At 49.6% G+C, this 18,908-nt stretch overlaps 1 protein-coding gene across 1 annotated transcript in view; it reads right to left on the minus strand.

Annotated features, from left to right (window-relative positions):
- Positions 1–5,864: 5,864 nt before the first annotated feature.
- TG (thyroglobulin) overlaps positions 5,865–18,908 on the minus strand; it is a 235,939-nt gene continuing 222,895 nt past the window's right edge. Inside the window, 3 exon segments of the mRNA NM_173883.2 lie at positions 5,865–6,063; positions 7,219–7,409; positions 8,762–8,896. Of these exon segments, the coding sequence (NP_776308.1) occupies positions 5,945–6,063; positions 7,219–7,409; positions 8,762–8,896 (445 nt within the window). The 3' untranslated portion in view covers positions 5,865–5,944.

Consider the following 18,908-nt stretch of genomic DNA (forward strand, 5'->3'; position numbering starts at 1 on the left):
GAGCTCCTCAAGCATTGAGACTGTTTATCTTTTTGTTTTATCTGACCCATCGTAGGGAATGAGCTGAACAGAAGCATTTATCAGGCATGAATACATCTTCCAGTGATTGTCTATCCATTTCTAATTATGCAGAACGGCGGTTTCTCTGGCCTCACAGGAGCCTCACAGCCCTGCCAGCAGAGTGATGACTTGTCCACATTTCCCAGACACAGCTCAGGCCCCGATTGGTGGAGGGGTTTGGCTCATTCTGTGGGAGAGCTGCTGAGTCAGCACTCAGACTCCCATCTGAATCTGAAAGCCATGTATCATCCTTAAGGCAGTGATACCCAAACCTGGCTGAGACCCATTAAGGAGGATGTAAGAATACAAACATTCCAGGAAGGTACTAAAAAAAGAAAAACAAAAAGGAAGATGGAGGGAGGGAAGATGGAAAGAAGGGAGGGAGGAAGAGAAGGGAGAAACAGGGGAAAGAGATTGTAAATGCTGAATAAAGCAAGAGGCTAATGTTATGGTATAAACAGAAATCGCTCTAAAACATAGCATGATTTTAAGGAACTGATAGAGTCTCATAAAAGAGAAGCTATTTGATCATGAGGCTGGGCATAATACTCTTGAAATGCCCAGGGGCTGCATCACAGACCAAACATGTATTTCTAACTCATGACTTGGCCTGCAAACAGTGTCTGTCAAGTCTTAACCGGGTCAATGATGTGAACTGTGGGAACCACCCCTAGGGAACAAAGCACGGTCGGCTCTGTGAGGCCGAAGGACAAAATGAATCTCAGGGCATGGACGGCGAGACCGAAGAAAAGGAGGAGGGAGTGTCAGGAAAAAGCACGCTCATCGTTTACATAGCAAGCTAGCAGTTGTTAGAAAATGGACGGCAGAAGAGGAAAAAAGATCTTGTTCAGAATCACAAAAGTATCTAAAAGAAGAAATAAGAATTGCACCGTTACTGAGCTTGTGGAGGTCTGTGAGGGGAGGCTGGGTGAGGCGAAGTATGCTAAACCTTCATTTTTCTCAACAGGAAATCAACGGTCCTAGTATGAAGCTGATAAATCACAAATACACACCACAGTATGTAAAACAGACAGCTAGTGGAAGTTCCTGTACAGCACAGAGCGCTCAGCTCGGTGCTCGGTGATGACCTCGAGGGGAGGGATGCGGGTGGGAGAGGCTCGGCAGGGAGGGGATATATGAATAGGTGCAGCTGGTTCACTGTTGTTGCACAGCAGGAACTAACAGCATTGTAAAGCAATTACGCTCCAACAATAGAATAAAATATTCTTGGAAAAGAAATAAAATAAGCAGGCTGTAAACATTGGCTAAAAAATGAAAAAGACATTGTCTAGAATCATGGGGGAGACCAAGCTAAAGTGAAACTGAAACGAAGTTGGGAAAATGGACTTATGGCAGACTGGGGACCCAGGGAGGGCATTCCTTAAGTACCCAGTATTTCTTAGATTTAGGAGCCCCCGAGACCTCTGCAACCTCGAATATCTGGAAACAGGAACCTCAGGTCATTATCGGGCACTGTCCAGAGCCATCTTGGACAAATTGCCTGATGGCCTTGAGTGATCTGGGAGGAGCAGGGAAGCCAGGAGTCCCTGAGTACCGACAATCCGGGCCCCCGCAGCTCGCAGCTGTGTTTCAACTTCCCTTTGAGAAGGTTCCTCACCTCATCCCCTTGTCCATACGGGTTGCTTTCAGCTCTGACGGAAGCTGACTCAGACCAGCACAGGGCTCCCGGGAAATGTCGTCACTTCCCTTCCTGATTCCTGATGTACTGACCCCCAAGGTCACCCTGGGCCTCAGGGGGAGGTGCTGCCCTCTTCACCTCCTGACTCCTGGGTGACCCTCGCCTTGATGTCGAGCATTCTGGGGGCTTCCTGTCCTTGGCAGAGAAGGAGAAAGTTTGTGACGTCTTCATGGTTGCCCTGACCCACGTCAAGCGGGCCCCGCCCATCTGGGAATAGACCAGGACTGGCAGAGGCATCTGTGTAGTGCAGGAAAGACGTGCTGGAACGGGAACTGGGCCTGATGGGGTGAGTGTAGCTCAGCCCCTTCCTTGTAATGCAGGCTCAGGCCTCCTCCAGCTCAAACGATGTAACTACCATATGTGTCTCTTTGGCCAGGCATTTTTTGAGAGCTATCTCAGGGCAGGACCAAGACAGCCTGGTCCTTGGACCATCTGATTCCTCATTCCTGGCTTCCTAACAGGCTGACTCATACATAGCAGGTGCCCTGAGTCGATGGTAACTGTCCAGGCTCTGCGGACATCGCATTAGTGTTTTCTGCTGGTGTACACAGCACCTCCATCAGCAGGGTGAACCTGCAGACTAGGCATTATGATAATGACAGGATGTTCAAATGGGATGTTTTCTATCTCAGTTTTCAGAGGCTGAGAATGAGTAGCAGGTGGCATCTGGTGCCAGGCCCTACGTGCAGGGCTGACAAACGGGGTGGTCTGGGTGGGCTCTGTGAGCATTAGTCCATTGCCCACCCCGACCTTGTTGGAGAAAGTGAATGCTCCATTCTCTGAGCTATCGATGGTGAATTTGGGGTTTTGATATTGGACGGCTGAGAACTTGGGGAAAACAACGAGCTGTGTCTGAGTTTCGTTCCAAGAAGGATAAAACCTAGCTCTGAACAAGTGCAGTAATATGTTACTTTTCTGTGGTTGCTATAACAAATCAGCACATGTTTATGGACTTAAAACTACATGAATTTATTATCTTACAGTTCTACAGATAAGAAACTGGCATACAGCTCAGCAGGCTAAGTGAGCGTCAGCAGGCTCATTCCTTTCTAGAGGTTGTGGGGAAGAATCCATTACCTGCTTTTTCCAGTTTCCAGAGGCCACTCACATTCCTGGGCTCATAACCCCTTCCTCCATCTTCAAAGGGGCTTCCCAGGTGGCTCAGTGGTAAAGGAATTCACCTGCCAATGCAGGAGATGCAGGAGATATGGGTTCGACCCCTGAGACAGGATAATCGCCCAGGAAATGGCAATCCGCTTCAGTATTCTTGTCTGAAAAACTCCATGGGCAGAGGGACCTGGCAGGCTACAGGTCGCAAGAGTCGGACGTGACTTAGCAGCTAAAAACAACAAAAAACAAAACCACCTTGGGCGTCCCAGGCGGCACTAGTAGTAAAGAATCTACCTGCCAGTGCACGAGATGCAAGAGATGAGGCTAGATTCCTGGGTTAGGAAGTTCCCCTGGAGTAGGAAATGGCAGCCCATGCCAGTATTTTTGCCTGGAAAATCCCATGGACAGAGGAGCCTGGAGGGCTACAGTCCAGGGGGTCTGGTAGAGTCAGCAAAGGGTCAGACATAGCTGAGCGACTGAGCAATGCAAAATGTGGATATGAACTTATTTGGAAATATGGGATTTGCATATGTAATCATGGATCTCAAGATAAGATCATTTTGGATTTAGAGTGTCCTTGTAAGAGAAAGGAGAGGCAGGTTTGATGCGCAGAGAAGTCTGTGTGAGGACAGATGCAGAGATGGCAGGGAGCCCCCAGTCATTAGTCACCAGAAGCTGGGGGAGGACCATGAAATGGATTATCCCTCAGGGCCTTAGAGACAGTGGCTCTGCTGGCCCCTTTGTGTTGGATTCTGGCTCCTAGAGCTGAAATCATTCACTGCTGCTGCTTTAATACTACTCCCGACCCTTTACATAGTGTGTTACAGCAGCCACAGGGAGCAAACAGAGATCTCATCCACTCCCACCTCTGGATCCGCCAGGAGACCCAAACAAGGCCTGGAAAGGCAGAGCACGCCTCCTGGGGCTGTGTCGCCTGCCCCTGCTCCCTGTCTGAGCCCCCAGGCCCGGTAACCTGCTCCTGAATTAAGGGTACCTGGATCCACCAGGGCCATGACCCCTGACACTGGGGCAGTTGGGCTCATCAGATTTCACAGTCCACACTGGACTGAGGAAGTAAAGAGGTGCTTCAGGCCAACTCCAACCCTGGGCCAAGAAAGAATGGCCCCAAGGGTGAGAGGGCAGGATCAACTCTCATGGTCTTGGGAGCAAAGCTAATTTTGTGGCAGAGTGACAGCTGTCTACTCAACAACTATCTCTCCACTTGTCTCAGCTAACTGCACCCCAGCTTTGCTGGAACAGCAACGTCTCCTATTATAGAAAACAAGTCATTCTGAGTCTAATCAGATCATGGTAAGCCCATTCCCTACTGTCTAAAAGTCTAAAGTAACTGGTCTAAAAGTGAGAGCACAATTCCATTATGGACAATGAGATGTAAAGGGAAATCTGCTAGGAATTTCCAGGAAAGATTTTCCTCCAAAAAAAGAAAGAAGCACTTGAAGGCGAGGCCCTTGGCACTCTGTCCTGCTTACTTCCAGCATGAGATGCTGTCAGGAGGGGATGTGATGTCTGGAGCTGTGGCAGCTATATTGTGTTAGTGAAGTGAACCATCATCCATGGACTAAAGATGGCAAAGAGGAAGGCTATACAGAGTCTGGGTCCTTGATGGTACCACTGAGCCATTGGTCAATCTTGGGACTACTTGCTTCTGGAAGTATCCTTTAGTTAAAGCATTGTAGTTGGGTACTTGTTTACTTACATAGAACCATCTTTGCCAAAACAAAAACAAAAACAAAAACAAAAACCACCTATAATGCAGGTTAGAGGTCACCTGGGGTTTCAGTGCTATCAATAGGCTTTATATAGACTTATCTGAAGTCCAGGAAGTACAAGGAAACAGAAATCAGAAGACTTGAGTTGAACTCTGATCCTCCACCTCTCCCCTGCATGAATTTAGGCACCATATAAGCCTTTCTGAGCTCCGCCTTCCACATCTGCAGAATGGGAGTGATAGTCCCAACATATGAATATTTACTGACTTTGGTCTGAGTTCAAATGAGATGACGTGTGAATACAACTTGTGACATGTCATGTAAATGACAGACTGCGAACCAGCTCCACCTGCTTCAACTTTGCGTTAATTGTGTGTGTGTATAAAGTGGGGGAGCGAGGGGGGAGAGACAGGAGAGAGAAAGAAAGATTGGGGTGGGGGTGAGGGATTTAAACAGAAGATAACAGAAGATTTACCTTCATAAGTGTGTCCCACAGGAGGTCAATCAGGTGCTTACCTGGGAAGGCAAGTCAACCAAAAGCTAGGGAGAATTCTGCATCCTTGCAGCTCTTACCTCTCACACTCAGTCAGGTCCTGTCACCTCTAATTTCTGAAGGGTTCGTGGATCTGTACCTTTCCCCGCTCCCACCCCATCCTCTCTGTCTCCATCCAGACCTCACCACCTCTCATTCAGAATACTGTCCCAGCCTGAGTTGGCCTCCCACCTCCATTTTGGAATCTTCACATGAGAATTCTTTCTAACACACAGGTGAGACTGTCTCCTTCTGGGGTTCGCCCTTGATAGATCCCCATTCCCTGGGTCACTGTTGACCTGCCTGCCTCTCCTTCTTGAGAGGAGGGTCCTCGCCACCCCCTCCACCCCCAGTACCCTGCACAGGGCTTGGTGCAAAGGGGATGCTCCATCAATATTTGTCAAAAGGAAACAGCACCTGGGATTCAAACCTTGGGAGGATTAAGACATAGTTTGGCGTCTCCCAGGTGAGTGAGTGAGTGAAGTCGCTCAGTCACGTACAGCTCTTTGCGACACCATGGACTGTAGCCTACCAGGCTCACCCATCCATGGGATTTTCCAGGCAAGAGTACTGGAGTGGGTTGCCATTTCCTTCTTCAGGGGATCTTCCTGACCCAGGGATTGAACCCGGGTTCCTGCATTGCAGGCAGATGCTTTACCCTCTGAGCCACAAGAATCCCTGGTGTCTCCCAACGACTGTCTGAAATTAAAGAATCTGAGTCACCAATGCTTTTCTGCATGTAGACACTTTATTGATAGTTAGCAGCTATGTTGGAGAATAAGGTGTCCAGGGTGGCATTTGGGATGGGGCTGGTCACTTGCTATAGGTCTTGGAGGCTAACTCTGGGAGACCCAGGAGGTCCTCTGTCAGCCCAGAGCCAGCCGGCTGGTCCTCCTCTTCACTGTCTGCTGATGGCCCATCCTTAGTTTCATCTGAAATAGGAGAGAGAAGCCTAGTCCAACCTGGATCCAATTTCTCCCTCATTTCTTCCCCTATGACCCAAAAGAGACCCCAGCCTTTGATGGGAGCTCTCTAGTAATGCCCCTCCAGAGGGACATTTCTGGGGCGGGGCACAAGACTTATACCCTGGCTCTAGGGACATACTAAGAGCATGATGGCCTTGGGTTCATCAACTGAGAAGATAAAATCAGAGTTGAGGACTTCCCTGACAGTCCAGTGGTTAAGAATCTGCCTGTTGATGCAGGGGACACGGTTCGATCCCCGGTCTGGGGAGATTTCACATACCGCAGAGCAAGGAAGCCCATGTGCCGCAATCACTGAGCCCGCGACTCACAACTCTAGGAGCTCGTGCCTCCTAGAGCCTGTGCTCCGCAACAGAAGAGACCTCAAGGAGAAACCACCACACCCCAACTAGAGAAAGCCCATGCAGCTACGAAGACCCAGCACAGCCAAATATAAATAAATTAATAATAATTATAAAAAGCAGAGTTGCGAGCCTAAAACGTATGTTGGCCAAGTTGCTCCCCTGATGAGCACTCCACCCTTTCGCTCCCCACATGAGGAGCTCCTGTCAAGCTGAAAACCTCAGCCCCAGCATCACCTCCCCCAGGAAGCCTTCCCAGAGGCTCCGGGGAGATGCCAGCCCTCCCTCCCTTGGGACCTCCCTAGTGAGGGGTCAGGCTTCCATCATGGCACCACAAAGCGGAAGGGCATTCGCTGGTTATGTCACTCACTCCCCCACTCTTCCGGAAGCTTCTGCACTGCTCTCTCTATTCCCAGTGTCCTCATGATTCACTTCCCCTCAGCACCTTTGCAACAGGAAGAGATGAAATGCCCACTTCCCCCTGGCAGAAAGCCCTTTCTAAGCTGTTTCAGCCAAGCCTCCGAGGGCAGCAAACAGGAAGTTCAAGGTTCTCTCCCCACAAGTGCTGCCTGCCCGTGGCTCCCTTCTCAACCCTTTCAGCTCTCCCCACCCCAGGCCCCCAGGGTCTTCTCGCTGTGCCCCCATCAGAACAGGAGCCCTTGGCAAAGAGGACTCACTGCCCCTGCCCCCAGACTGTGAGCCCCTCACGGGAAGGGGCGATGTCAATGGCATCCCAGGGACCCGGTGACCCCCTGCTCCCCACCTGCCGAGGCCTTCAGAGACTGGATGTACTTGGACCAGAAGGAGCAGTCAGCTTTTTTCAGGCCCTGTCGGTTGGGGAGCAGGACACTGAGCTCCTTGTAGCTCTCTGCGCCATCGCGGGGGACAAAGTCAGGCCAGGGGGCTGCAAATTCAGGCGCTCTCCTGGAGAACTCATGAGGGTAGTTGGGATTTCTGGGGAAATGAGAAGAAAGCAACACCCATGAGGAACGATGCTCTTTCCTTTCATCATCTGAGATCACTGCCCGCTCACACACAGTCTCTGAGGACCTAGTCACACATCCTTAGGTGTCGGAGCAGGAGTTGAAAACCCGCCCCATCTGATTCCAGGGCCCTGCTCCTAACAGCTGTGTTACACATGAGTAAAGAAACAGAGGCCCTGACTCACCCCTCTTAGGCCATTTCAGGAAGAGGAAAAGATGTGAGTTCAGGACCCAGCAGTGTTTCCCAGGACCTAGCCCTGCCCTTCTGACTTTCTCATCGCTCAGGAGGTCACATGTCCCTTTCAATTCCGGTGATCTTTGCTCTGCCAGTGTCTGGAATGCCTTTGTTTGCCCAAGGCCTGGGCAGGAAGGTGGGCCTGGAGCTGAACAAATTTGTTGGCCACCTACAGGTCAACTCGTCCTTTGAGGTTTTCAGGGGGCTGAGCGCTGAGCTAGGTGAGCGCTGCTGGTCTGGTGTAAAGGGACAGAGGTAAACCACAGCAGGGCGGGCAGTGAAGCAGGAACTGGTTCCAGAGGAAGGAACGGTGAGCACACTAGCTGGGCTAGAATAGAGGTGTGTGGGAAGGCTGGAGGGGACAAGGAAGGGTCTTGAGCACTGGAACTTCATTTGACCATCTAAGATGGCAGTCCTGCACTTGGGGTGATCCTGCCTTCCAGGGGGCATTTGGTAATGTCTGAGATATTTTTGTTTTCATAAATGGAAGGACTGATGATGAAGCTAAAGCTCCAAAATTTTGACCACCTAATGTGAAGAGCCGACTGCTTGGAAAAGACCCTGATGCTGGGAAAAGTTGAGGGCAAGAGGAAAAGGGGGTGGCAGAGAATGAGATGGTTGGATGGCATCATCAACTCAATGGACATGAGTTTGAGCAAACTCTGGGAGATAGTGAAGGACAGGGAAGCCTGGCATGCTGCAGTCCATAGGGTAGCAAAAAGTCGGACACAACTGAGTGATTGAACAGCAACAACATAACTGGAACACAGGTGAGGTGCTCCTAGCATCTAGTGGATGGAGGCCAGGGATGCTGCTAGACAGCCTACAATGCCTAGGAAGCCCCGCCACGAAGACTCACCCAGACCAGTGTCAACAGTGCTGAGGGGGAGAAAGTCTAGAGCCATCCAAGGGAGTATACGATTGGGATGTTTCTGTACCAAGGCCACTTTGGGTGGAAGGGGAGAATGAGTCAGGGAGACCACTGGCAGGGAGGCAAGGGTGTCCATCAGTGCAAAGTGTGACCTTTGCGTTCAGAGGGAGGGGAAGGGATGCACACGACAGCCTCCAGGCGCACATGGTCCACTCACCCGGATCGGATGAAGTTGGAAAAATACTGCATGATTTTCAGGGAAAGGCTTTTCTCCTCCAGAGTAAACTGCCCCTCGTAGGCAGGGTAGAAGGGAAGCCCAAAGGCATACAGAACATCTGTCAGCAATTCCAAGCTGGGAAAACACACGGAAACAAAAGTTACAAGAAAAAACAAAAGTTAAAGGAATATTAAACTGCTGGAAGAACCCACATGAGCCAAAATCCAGTATTCATGCCCCAGTGAAGATTTTCTCTCTTTATGTCTTAGATTCCTGTGTGGCACTTAATTGAGTTGAGATTCTGCTTGGCCCTTAGTCCAGTGGCCCCTTGGGCAGATCCTTGGCACATAGATAGGTTGAAGAGTACCCAACCCTGAGAATGCAACTCCATGGAAACATCTGTAAGACTAAGAAATTTTCTAAGACAATGTTCTCTTGACTGCATTCCATGATACTTAGAACACTATCAATTGAACATCTGTTTGTTCAAAGTAACTTGTGTTTTCAACCCCTTCTCTGTGCTAATTCTTATAATTATATATGGCTTATACTCTCCAACTCTTTTCCAGGTTGACACTCATCCATGTATCCCACTCAGTACAATGCCTGGCACATAACTGGTCAATAATACATATGCTATGTTTAACTGGAGATCTGGATGGATGTGAGAGTTGGACTGTGAAGAAAGCTGAGCGCTGAAGAATTGATGCTTTTGAACTGTGGTGTTGGAGAAGACTCTTGAGAGTTCCTTGGACTGCAAGGAGATCCAACCAGTCCATCCTAAAGGAGATCAGGCCTGGGATTTCTTTGGAAGGAATGATGCTAAAGCTGAAACTCTAGTACTTTGGCCACCTCATGCAAAGAGTTGATTTATTGGAAAAAGACTCTGATGCTGGGAGGGATTGGGGGCAGAAGGAGAAGGGGACGACAGAGGATGAGATGGCTGGATGGCATCACCAACTCAATGGATTTGAGTTTGAGTGAACTCCAGGAGTTGGTGATGGACAGGAAGGCCTGGCATGCTGCAATTCATGGGGTCGCAAAGAGTCGGACACGACTGAGAGACTGAACTGAACTGAACTGAACTGAATAAGCAGCAGGCAGGAGGGAATAAAGATTTGGAAGCCCAGTGAGTGGTTGAAATGGACTGAGCTGGCGATGGGGAGACAAGTCCAGTGGCGCACAGGTCCATGGGAGTGAGTGCTGGGAGAAAGGCTGGAGGGACTTTATAGCAGTGTAGCAGAGAATCTGACTTTTCCCAAGAAGTCTGGCCCATGCCCTCTGGTGGCTGGGAAGTAATCCATGCCATACCGATGTGAGTGCCTTTCTTTAGGGCAGCACTTTGTTGGCCACGCTGGACCTTCCTTAAATGTAGCAGTATCAGCACAGGGGCTGGCCATGCCAGATCAACCACGTGACTTAGTGTGGGGGCTCTGTGTCATATGACAACAGTCAACCTGGAGACTGAGGTTAACCACGTGGGAAATCAATGAAGCAATCACTCATGCTTATATAAAGGGGCTCCTATCAAAGCTCTGAGCGAGTTTGAAGGCGGCTCCCTGGTTGACACCACTCTGGGTGCATCTTTGTTGCTGTTCAATTGTGAAGTTGTGCCCGACTCTTTGCCGCTCCATGGACTGCAGCACGCCAGGCTTCCTGATCTTTCACTATCTCTCAGAGTTTGCTCAAACCCATGTCCATCAAGTCAGTGATGCCATCCAACCATCACATCCTCTGTCGCCCCCTTCTCCTCCTGTCCTCAATCTTCCCCAGCATCAGGGTCTTTTCTAATGAGTTGGTTCTTCGCATCAGGAGGCCAAAGTATTGGAGCTTCGTTGTCACACATCAGCATCCAGAGTATGACCCTCCCAATTCCGCGGGGAGAGGACAATAGCAGAGCTTCATGTTCGGAAGCCCCCTGGACTCTGCGCTCTGCCGCTCTTCCTTTGTCTGATCGTAATCTACATCCCTTCCTTGTGACAACCTCAACCATGACTACAGCAGCTTTCTGTGAGGTCTGTAAGTCCTTCTAGTGAATTTTCAAACCAGAGGGTAGTTTGGGGAACCCTCCAAATTTGCACTTGTCCTCAGAAATGAGCGAGGTCTTATGGGGAGGCCATGTTCTCTGACCTTGTACTTGGCCAAATTTATCATGAGAGCCAATTTCTTAACTTTATAGATGAGGAAGATGAAGTTCAGAGAGGTTTCCTGACTTACTCAGAGACAGTAGGAACTTGAACAGCAGAGTTGGGTCAAGAACCTTGCTAGGAAGGCATGATGCTAGCAAAAGACCTGAGGAGAGTGGTCCGAGGACACTGTCCCTGGTCTTGGCTCCTCGACTTTCAAGCCGAGCGATTTCTCAAAAATTACTTGACCACCCTGATTTCCTGTTTTGTCATCTATGGAATGAGTGTGAAATACCTGCTACACATGGCTGCAGTGAAGTTTGAAATATGGGGGATGCAGTGGGGACTTGAAAGCTTGGCCCACTTCTTTCTCATCCATCATTCTACTTCCAGATTTAATCAAACATCTTTGCGAAGTCAGTGGCGTCTCTGAGCCAGGGGTACAGAGTCACCAGTGATTCTCACCAGTGCTGGTACAATGGGCAGATATGCCCAGTGCTGGTCCTGGGAAAGGGCTTAGATTACATGACTCCCATGTAAAGGCAATTTGTACAGAGACTAAACTGCTCTAAAACAAGAAGCAAAGTTGTGTGATTAGACAGTGTGACTCTGAGTGACCCACTGTGATGATCCCAGAGATGGGAAGCAAGACCCTCAAGATGAGGGATGTGAAGGGGGACATTTCAAGCGCAGAAGGGGCCTTCTCTGCTGTTCCTCACTTGCTTAGGCTGGGAACTGCGGTGACCCCGGGCCTGAGGTGGGGCTGGGGGCCTGGCACCTGGTCTAGCCTGGGGACTTCCTAGGGGCTTGAGAGCCAGAGTGCCTCCTGTGACCATCAGACTTATCAGCAGGTGTACATGTGACCGCAGCAGGGCACAGGAGAAATGACGCGCTACTGAGTCACTCAGCTGAGACCCTGCTCTATCTGTCACTTGTCACCTGTGTAACTTTAGATGAGTCATCTGATGTCTCTGAGGCTGAGTTTCTTCATCATGAAATACAGACCAGCGCATCCATGGCACGTGGAGGCTATTAAAACACATGTTTCACAAATGCCGGGAACTACTGTGATTATGGTTTTTATTGTTCAGTAGCTAAGTCGTGTCCAACACTTTGTGACCGCAAGGACTGCAGCATACCAGGCTCCCCCGTCCTCCACTATCTCCAGAAGATTGCTCAGATTCATATCTATTGAGTCCGTGATGCTATCTAACCACCTCATCCTCTGGTGCCCCCTTCTCCTCCTGCCTTCAATCTTTCCCAGCATCAGCTTCTTTTCCAATGAGCTGGCTCTTTGCATCACGTGGCCAAAGTATTGGAGCTTCATCTTCAGTATCACTCCTTCCAGTGAATAGTCAGGGTTGGTTTCCTTTAGGAATGATTGGTTTGATCCCTTGCTATCCAAGGGACTCTTAAGAGTCTTCTTCAGTATCAAAATTCAAAAGCATCAATTCTTTGGCACTCAGCCTTCTTTACAGTCCAACATTCACATCCGTACATGACTACAGGAAAAACCATCGCTTTGAGTATATGAACCTTTGTTGGCCAAGTGATGTCTCTGCTTTTTAATATGCTGTCTAGGTTTGTCTAGGCTTTTCTACCAAGCAATAAGCATCTTTTAATTTCATGACCACAGTCACCATCCACAGTGATTCTGGAGCCCAAGAAAAGAAAATCCGTCACTGTTTCTGGTGCCTTCATGAAAGGCATCACAGAAAGAACATGAGACAGTGTGAGTCTGCAGGACCAAGGGTGCTCAGAATCATAGTCCTAAAGGGTGATGTCTCTTTGCAGCTGTTGTCAGGTACCCCGATCCTCTCAGAACCAAGGTAAACTTTCCTTCAGTCCTGAGCAGGGAGGAGGAAGTGGCGCCAGAATTTATAGGTTCTGGGACCCGAAGGGCCAAGCCCCTTGTTCGGTGACAAAGCATCCACGGTCAAGCTCAGACAAAGCCCAGAGTCTGCAGTCCCCACCTGGACCGTTCAGCGGCCAGCTCTCCTCAGCGCCTGTTCACAGCTACCATTTCCCGAGCACCTGTGATGCACCAGAGACTGTGGTCGATCTTTGATCAGCAACATTAAGGACCAGCCAGGAAGTAAGAGTAGCACCTGCATCATTTGCAGATGATGACCCAAGGCCCAGAAAGGTGATACATCACAGGAGAGCCAGGGTCCGAAGCTGTCTCTCAGACCCCCAAATCCTGTCTCCATCTACTCTACCTGTAGGGGAGGGGGCTGGGGACCACTGCAGGATACTAACGCCCCACGAGAGGGAAAGGAACGCAAGACAAAAAACACCAGGGAGGTGCTCATGTTGTAACGAGGGCGATAAAGATGTCTCACCTATGCCCACACTTGGTAGCTCACCAGTCACTTTATCCTTATGATCCCCAATCCCTGTGAGTAGATGGTACTGGAGTGATTTGTAGAGTTTTACACTGGACAAAACTGAGGCTCCAAGACGTCATTTTCCCGCCAAGGTCCTGAAACTCAGCAATGATGCTGGGACGAGGCCTGCGATCGAAGGCCAGCTATCCTCCTGGCCTCGTGGCAAGGGCTCCTCTGTCAGCACCCCACCACTGGGCTGCTTGAGGTCTGTGCCTCTCAAAGGCTGTGGGGGAAAGAGGGGAGCCTGGAGTCTCAGGGGTCGGCCTCTCCCCTCTGTTACCCCCAGCCCAGCCTGCTCCTCCTCTGGTGTGTGGGAGGGAGCCACCTGCAGAGAAAGTAGCTCTATTCCTTTCCTACTGCTGCCCTAAGAAGGGTTTCCCAGGTGGCTCAGTGGTAAAGAACCTGCCTGCCAATGTGGGAGATGACGGTTTGATCCCTGGGACAGGAAGAGGCTTTGGAAGAAGAAATGGCAACCCACTCCGGTATTCTCATCTAGAAAATCTCATGGACAGAGGAGTTTGGAGGGCTACTGTCTATGGGGTCACAAAGAGTCGGACACGTCTGAGCAACTAAACAAGTGGCTTAAAACAACAGGAATGTACTACCTTGCAGGTTCTGGAGTTCAAAGGCCCAGCATGGGTCTCACCAGGCCAAAATCAAGTGGTCAGTGGGCTCTGCTCCTTTGGGAGTCCCTGCAGAAGGACCTGTTTCCTGCTCACTGGGTGGGGAGCCAGGGGCTGTGTCGGAACTGAAATCCTCAAGGGGCAGAACCCGGGCGGCTCCCACTCTCTAGCTGGAAACTGTAGGCCATTCCCAGCTCCGACAGGTCCACGGTCCTCTTCCTCCATCCTCAAAGCCACAGCATTCAGTGGAGTCCTCCTCTCCTCCCATCTCTCTGACCTGTTCCTCTGGCCCCTCTCCAGCCTTGAGGAACACACGTCGTTAGATTGGGCCCACCTGGGGATTCCTGAGTCACCTCCCATCTCAAGGTCCTTAATCTTAATCACATCTGCCAGGACCCCTTGCCACATAAGATGATGTATCCACAGCCTGGGGGATTTGGATGTGGACATTTGGAGGGGCCATATTCTGCCTCCACGGTGGCCTTTCTACCGCCACTTCCAAAGAAAGCTGAGTTCCACATGGTGTCGTGAACAGAGTTCGGATCCTGACTCCATCACTTAGTACCTGTGAAGTCTTATAGAAGACCCATAACCGCTCTGGGCCTCAGGGTCCTCATCGGCAAAAGGGTGATACAATCAAGCTTCCAAACATTAAGTGAGGTTTAGCAACAACGGTTTCATACCTCTTGCACAGTTTCTGGTTCCAGTGCCCATTCCCATTTCCTTTACCTTATAAGAACCATCAGAAAGCTTAGGAGTAAAGGTCTTTAACTTGGGGCTTCCATTATAGGGTTTCAGAGGACCACAAATTCCCTGAAACTGGGTGTGAGCTGCTGTGACAGTGTGCACGCGCATCTTTCTTGGGAGAAGCTTCACAGCTTCCATCCTGTTCCCGGGAAGATCATGGGCCCATGGTGTGCTGATGAACATTTAAACCTTGGCCTTTGCCGATGTACATGGTCTCCTGCCTGTGCACGCGTGTGCGTGTGCTCAATCGCTACAGTTGTGTCTGACTTTTTGCAACCCCATGGACTGTAGCCCACCAGGCTCCTCTATCCATGGGATTCTCCAGACAAGAATACTGGAGTGGGTAGACACGCCCTCCTCCAGGGGATCTTTCCAACCCAGGGATCCAACCCATGTCTCTTACATCTCCTGCATTAGCAGGCAGGTTCTTTACCACTAACGTCACCTGAGAAGCCCCCTCATGCCTGTAGACAGTACCAAACTACTAAAGAGACATCATAAAGCACAGAGTTGGGAAGAGAGGTGCACACTGGCTCTGGGGAGCACACACAGGCGGGCTCCAGCCCACCACCCAAAGGTCACAGAGCACTGCTTCGGGGAAAGGCCTGGCCTTCCAGCCCATCTGATCTGTCTAATTTGAGAGCTTGTCATTGTCGTTTGCTTTGTTGTTTCCTTAGCAGGGCTGATCTTTATCAGGATGCTGGAGTTATTTCGAGCTGTTGACGGCAAACATCTGGAGGAGGGGCAGGCAGTGGGGAGCCTTGGAAGAAAGCATTTGGGATTGGAGGACCAAGGCCTCTGTGAGTCTGGGCCTGAGAACTCCTGAGCTTCTGGAGGAAGAAGAGGGATTTGGATTCGGTTATCAGCAGAGGGAGACACAGAAGGACACTCCAGGGACTGTCAAGGTAAAAGAAGAAACTCGCTAGCTGAGAGGCTGCAGTGCTGAGGCTGCGGGCAGACAGTTCAGGCATATTGATCTGGCTTCTTTGCTTTGTGCTGGGTTTGATCGCTGACAGGTCATAGACCCAGACCTGTGGCAGCTGTACAAGGCACGCCGCTTTGATTTAGCCTTTCGATGTCATTTGCTAACAATCTGCCCACCAAGATTCCCTAACACAACAGTCACTCGTCCTATCTCAGGCCAGGTCTACATCTTCTCGTCATCCCATGTGGATGTGAGGTCTGGGAACACTTCCTTCCCCGGGCTGGGTGAGCTCAGCTCAAACTCTGCTTCCACCTCTGACTCTTGGTTGTTCTCTCTGTGAGATGTATCTTATCATCCCTGTTCAGCCTCCCCCGTGGTATCACCAGATGCTCACAGACTGACGGTGGATGGAAGTCCCTCTAAAATTACAAATTGCCATCCAAGCAAGGGCTTCCCAGGTGGCGCAAGTGGTAAACAGCCCACCTGCCAATGCAGAAGATGTAAGAGACTTGGGTTCGATCCCTGGGTCAGGAAGATCTTCTGGAGAAGGAAATGGCAACCCACTCCAGCATTTGTGCCTGGGAAAGCCCATGGACAGAGGAGCCTGGCGGGCTGCAGTCCACAGGGCTACAAAGAGTCAGGCACAACTGAAGCGACTGAGCACACAGCCCATCCAAGCAAGAGCTACTGTTGCTGGTGCTGGTCACGGTACATACAGCCAGGGAGGGGGAAGGATCCAGCAGCTCCCTGCCCAGGGGATAACATGGGCTTTGAGCTCAGGATGTGAATACAGTTCAGAGGATGGTTGCAAACACGGCATGTCGGGGCAGGATTGCACTTGAGCCACATTTGCCAAAGGCCTACTGTGCGCCACGCTCAGAACAGGTGCGGGGGTTAAGTGAGGATTAAGTCCGCCTTTCCGTCATGGAGCTCAGAGTCTGAAGTGCAGAGAAGCCGACATCACAAAGAATAAGATTCTGAGAGAGAGATGCCAAATGATAGAATCATTGGCAAAGCTTTGTAAAGAGAAAAGTGTTGCTACTTATTTTAGGTCAGGGAATGGAGAGGAGTTTGTAGAAAGTCAGCCAGGAGAAATTATGGTTGACCTGGCCTCGAAAGGTGAGTAGGGGTCTCTAGAGAGGGGGTTAAGTACAGACAGGCGTTTGAGCAGAGACTCGGGGCATGTGAATCACAGTGGGTTTGGAGCTTTGTGCGGAGGCCGGGACGGGAGGCGTGGCCTGGCACAGAGAGGTGGGCGCCGCAGCAGGTGACAGAGCCCCCAGTGCTCTGGGCCTCGTATACTGTGAGAAGCGCATCATGCTGACCAATGAAAGTGGAGTTTTTCCTGATTCAGGAAAACCGAAAGTTTGGGAACCACTCTAGTGCATGCTCATTAAGGTCTTTCGGCTCTGGTCCTGTGAAAGGCATGAGAACTGAGACCAGAGGAACTGAGGGCCACATCTGAAGGGATGGGGGACATCGGTGATCTCTACACAAACCAGTCACCAGCTGATCTCTTTGGGAACCATTGCTGGAGTAGGCTGGGAAGATAGATTAGAATAGAATCGCAGGGTGGCTGCAATTATCCGGTAAGGACAGAAATCTGCTTCCTTTAACAGATTGCGCCCTGCCCCCCCATCCCCGCCCTAGCCCTGACCTTACCTTCTAGCCAACCTGCTCACCTAAAATCTGCTGGATTTGCAGGGAGGCTAAGCCTGCATTCCAGCGAGTTAAAAGCAAAGTCACATTTCAGAGACTATTCACACACAAGCTCCTGACCTGAGCTCTGCTTCCAGCATAAGGGAGGCATCACACATGGACACCAGGGCTTCTTAGGGAGCAGGACTGAGGTGCTGTCCCCAGAGAAATATACTTGGTTCTGGGCCCTGTGGACACAGTGACCTGTGCTGGGGAGCAGGGTGAGGGAGGGATGGGTAGTATCTTTCTTGACATAAACAGGCCACGTGTTTGCCTTCTGGAGGCTGAAGAGGCTTGGCTGCTGAAAGGCCACGGCTCCAGCCTGTGTGACTGGATTGATCTGAGATTCTATCCTTGTTCCGTCTGTAGGAGGAAGTTTGTTGATCTCATCCCCATAAAATATACTCCTTTTCTTATCTTCAGCCAGCATCTCTTGACAAGTTCCTCCAAAGGAAATTAGGAAACATGAAGGAATAAGTCCTTCTACTTCCCAGGCCTTTTTTTTTTTTTGAAGGGTTGTTAAATAACTTACAAATAGAAGCTTACCAGTATGCTTCTCTTTGTGCCAATCTAATATGCAAAAGTTCAGATTCTGCCCATGAATTAATTAAGAAGTAATTATATGCTTTGGCTTGTGTTTTACAAAAGGATTCCCTTTACAATACTTTAAATAACACAGCCTCATCCATGGCTCCAGATGAAATAGTTGCAATATTTCCATAGCTCCCTAAAGCCCAGCAGAGCTGGATGATATATGCTTTGGCAATACAGGCAACACTTTCAAAGGACTTGCTGGATTAACCTGGACATTTTATTCCCTACATAAGGCATAACAACTGTTGCTCAGAAAAGGCTGAACTTTCGTGGCCCAACACATCTATTCTCACCAGGAAGTTATGTGTCTACCAAGAACCAACTGTGTTCCTCGCTCATCTGTGCCTGTTATAGCTCTCACTGTAATTACAGAGCTGAATTAAATGCATTGCATATCTTGTGGATGCCCCACTTTCAAGAAACCAAAAGTGGACATCACAGAGCTTGCATTATGGTTTTGGTTTTGCACAAATTTCAAAGAGAGAATTCCAAACTGTGTTCTACTCAAACTTTTGACCCTGCAGGAAGCAGAGCAAGTAAATGTACGTTTATATGCTTACAGTTCAAATTAAATGTTTAAGGCATATACATACCTTATTCATTTTCACAAGTTCCCATTTTAGTTAACTTTCCTGATTAACTAAATGATCATAATATTGGATAACAGGGTTTCCAATGGTTTTTAGTGAGTTGTGTTATGAGTGTGAAAGAAAAGACCAATGTGCATTCTACATAATCTTAAAAATCTCCAATGTCTTCCTATCATACTCAAATACAATAATATCTCTGCCTGCCACAGCTTGCAAACTCCTATGTGAACTGCAAGACCCCATCTTTTTCTCCCACATCTCCAACTACTCTCCTGCTCTTCAAAAGACTTTAGTTCTCTATCCCTCTTTATCCTCAGACATGCCAAGCTTTTTTCCTTTTTTCTTCCTACTGCCATTATCCAAATTTATTCTACTTATTTATCATCTGTTCTTTGCAACCTATTCTTAGACCCTTATCAGCCTTACCCCATGACTATAGTGTTAGTCCCAAGAGTGT

Source organism: Bos taurus, chromosome 14, assembly GCF_002263795.3.
Source record: "Bos taurus isolate L1 Dominette 01449 registration number 42190680 breed Hereford chromosome 14, ARS-UCD2.0, whole genome shotgun sequence".
In the NCBI taxonomy this organism is placed as follows: domain Eukaryota; kingdom Metazoa; phylum Chordata; class Mammalia; order Artiodactyla; family Bovidae; genus Bos; species Bos taurus.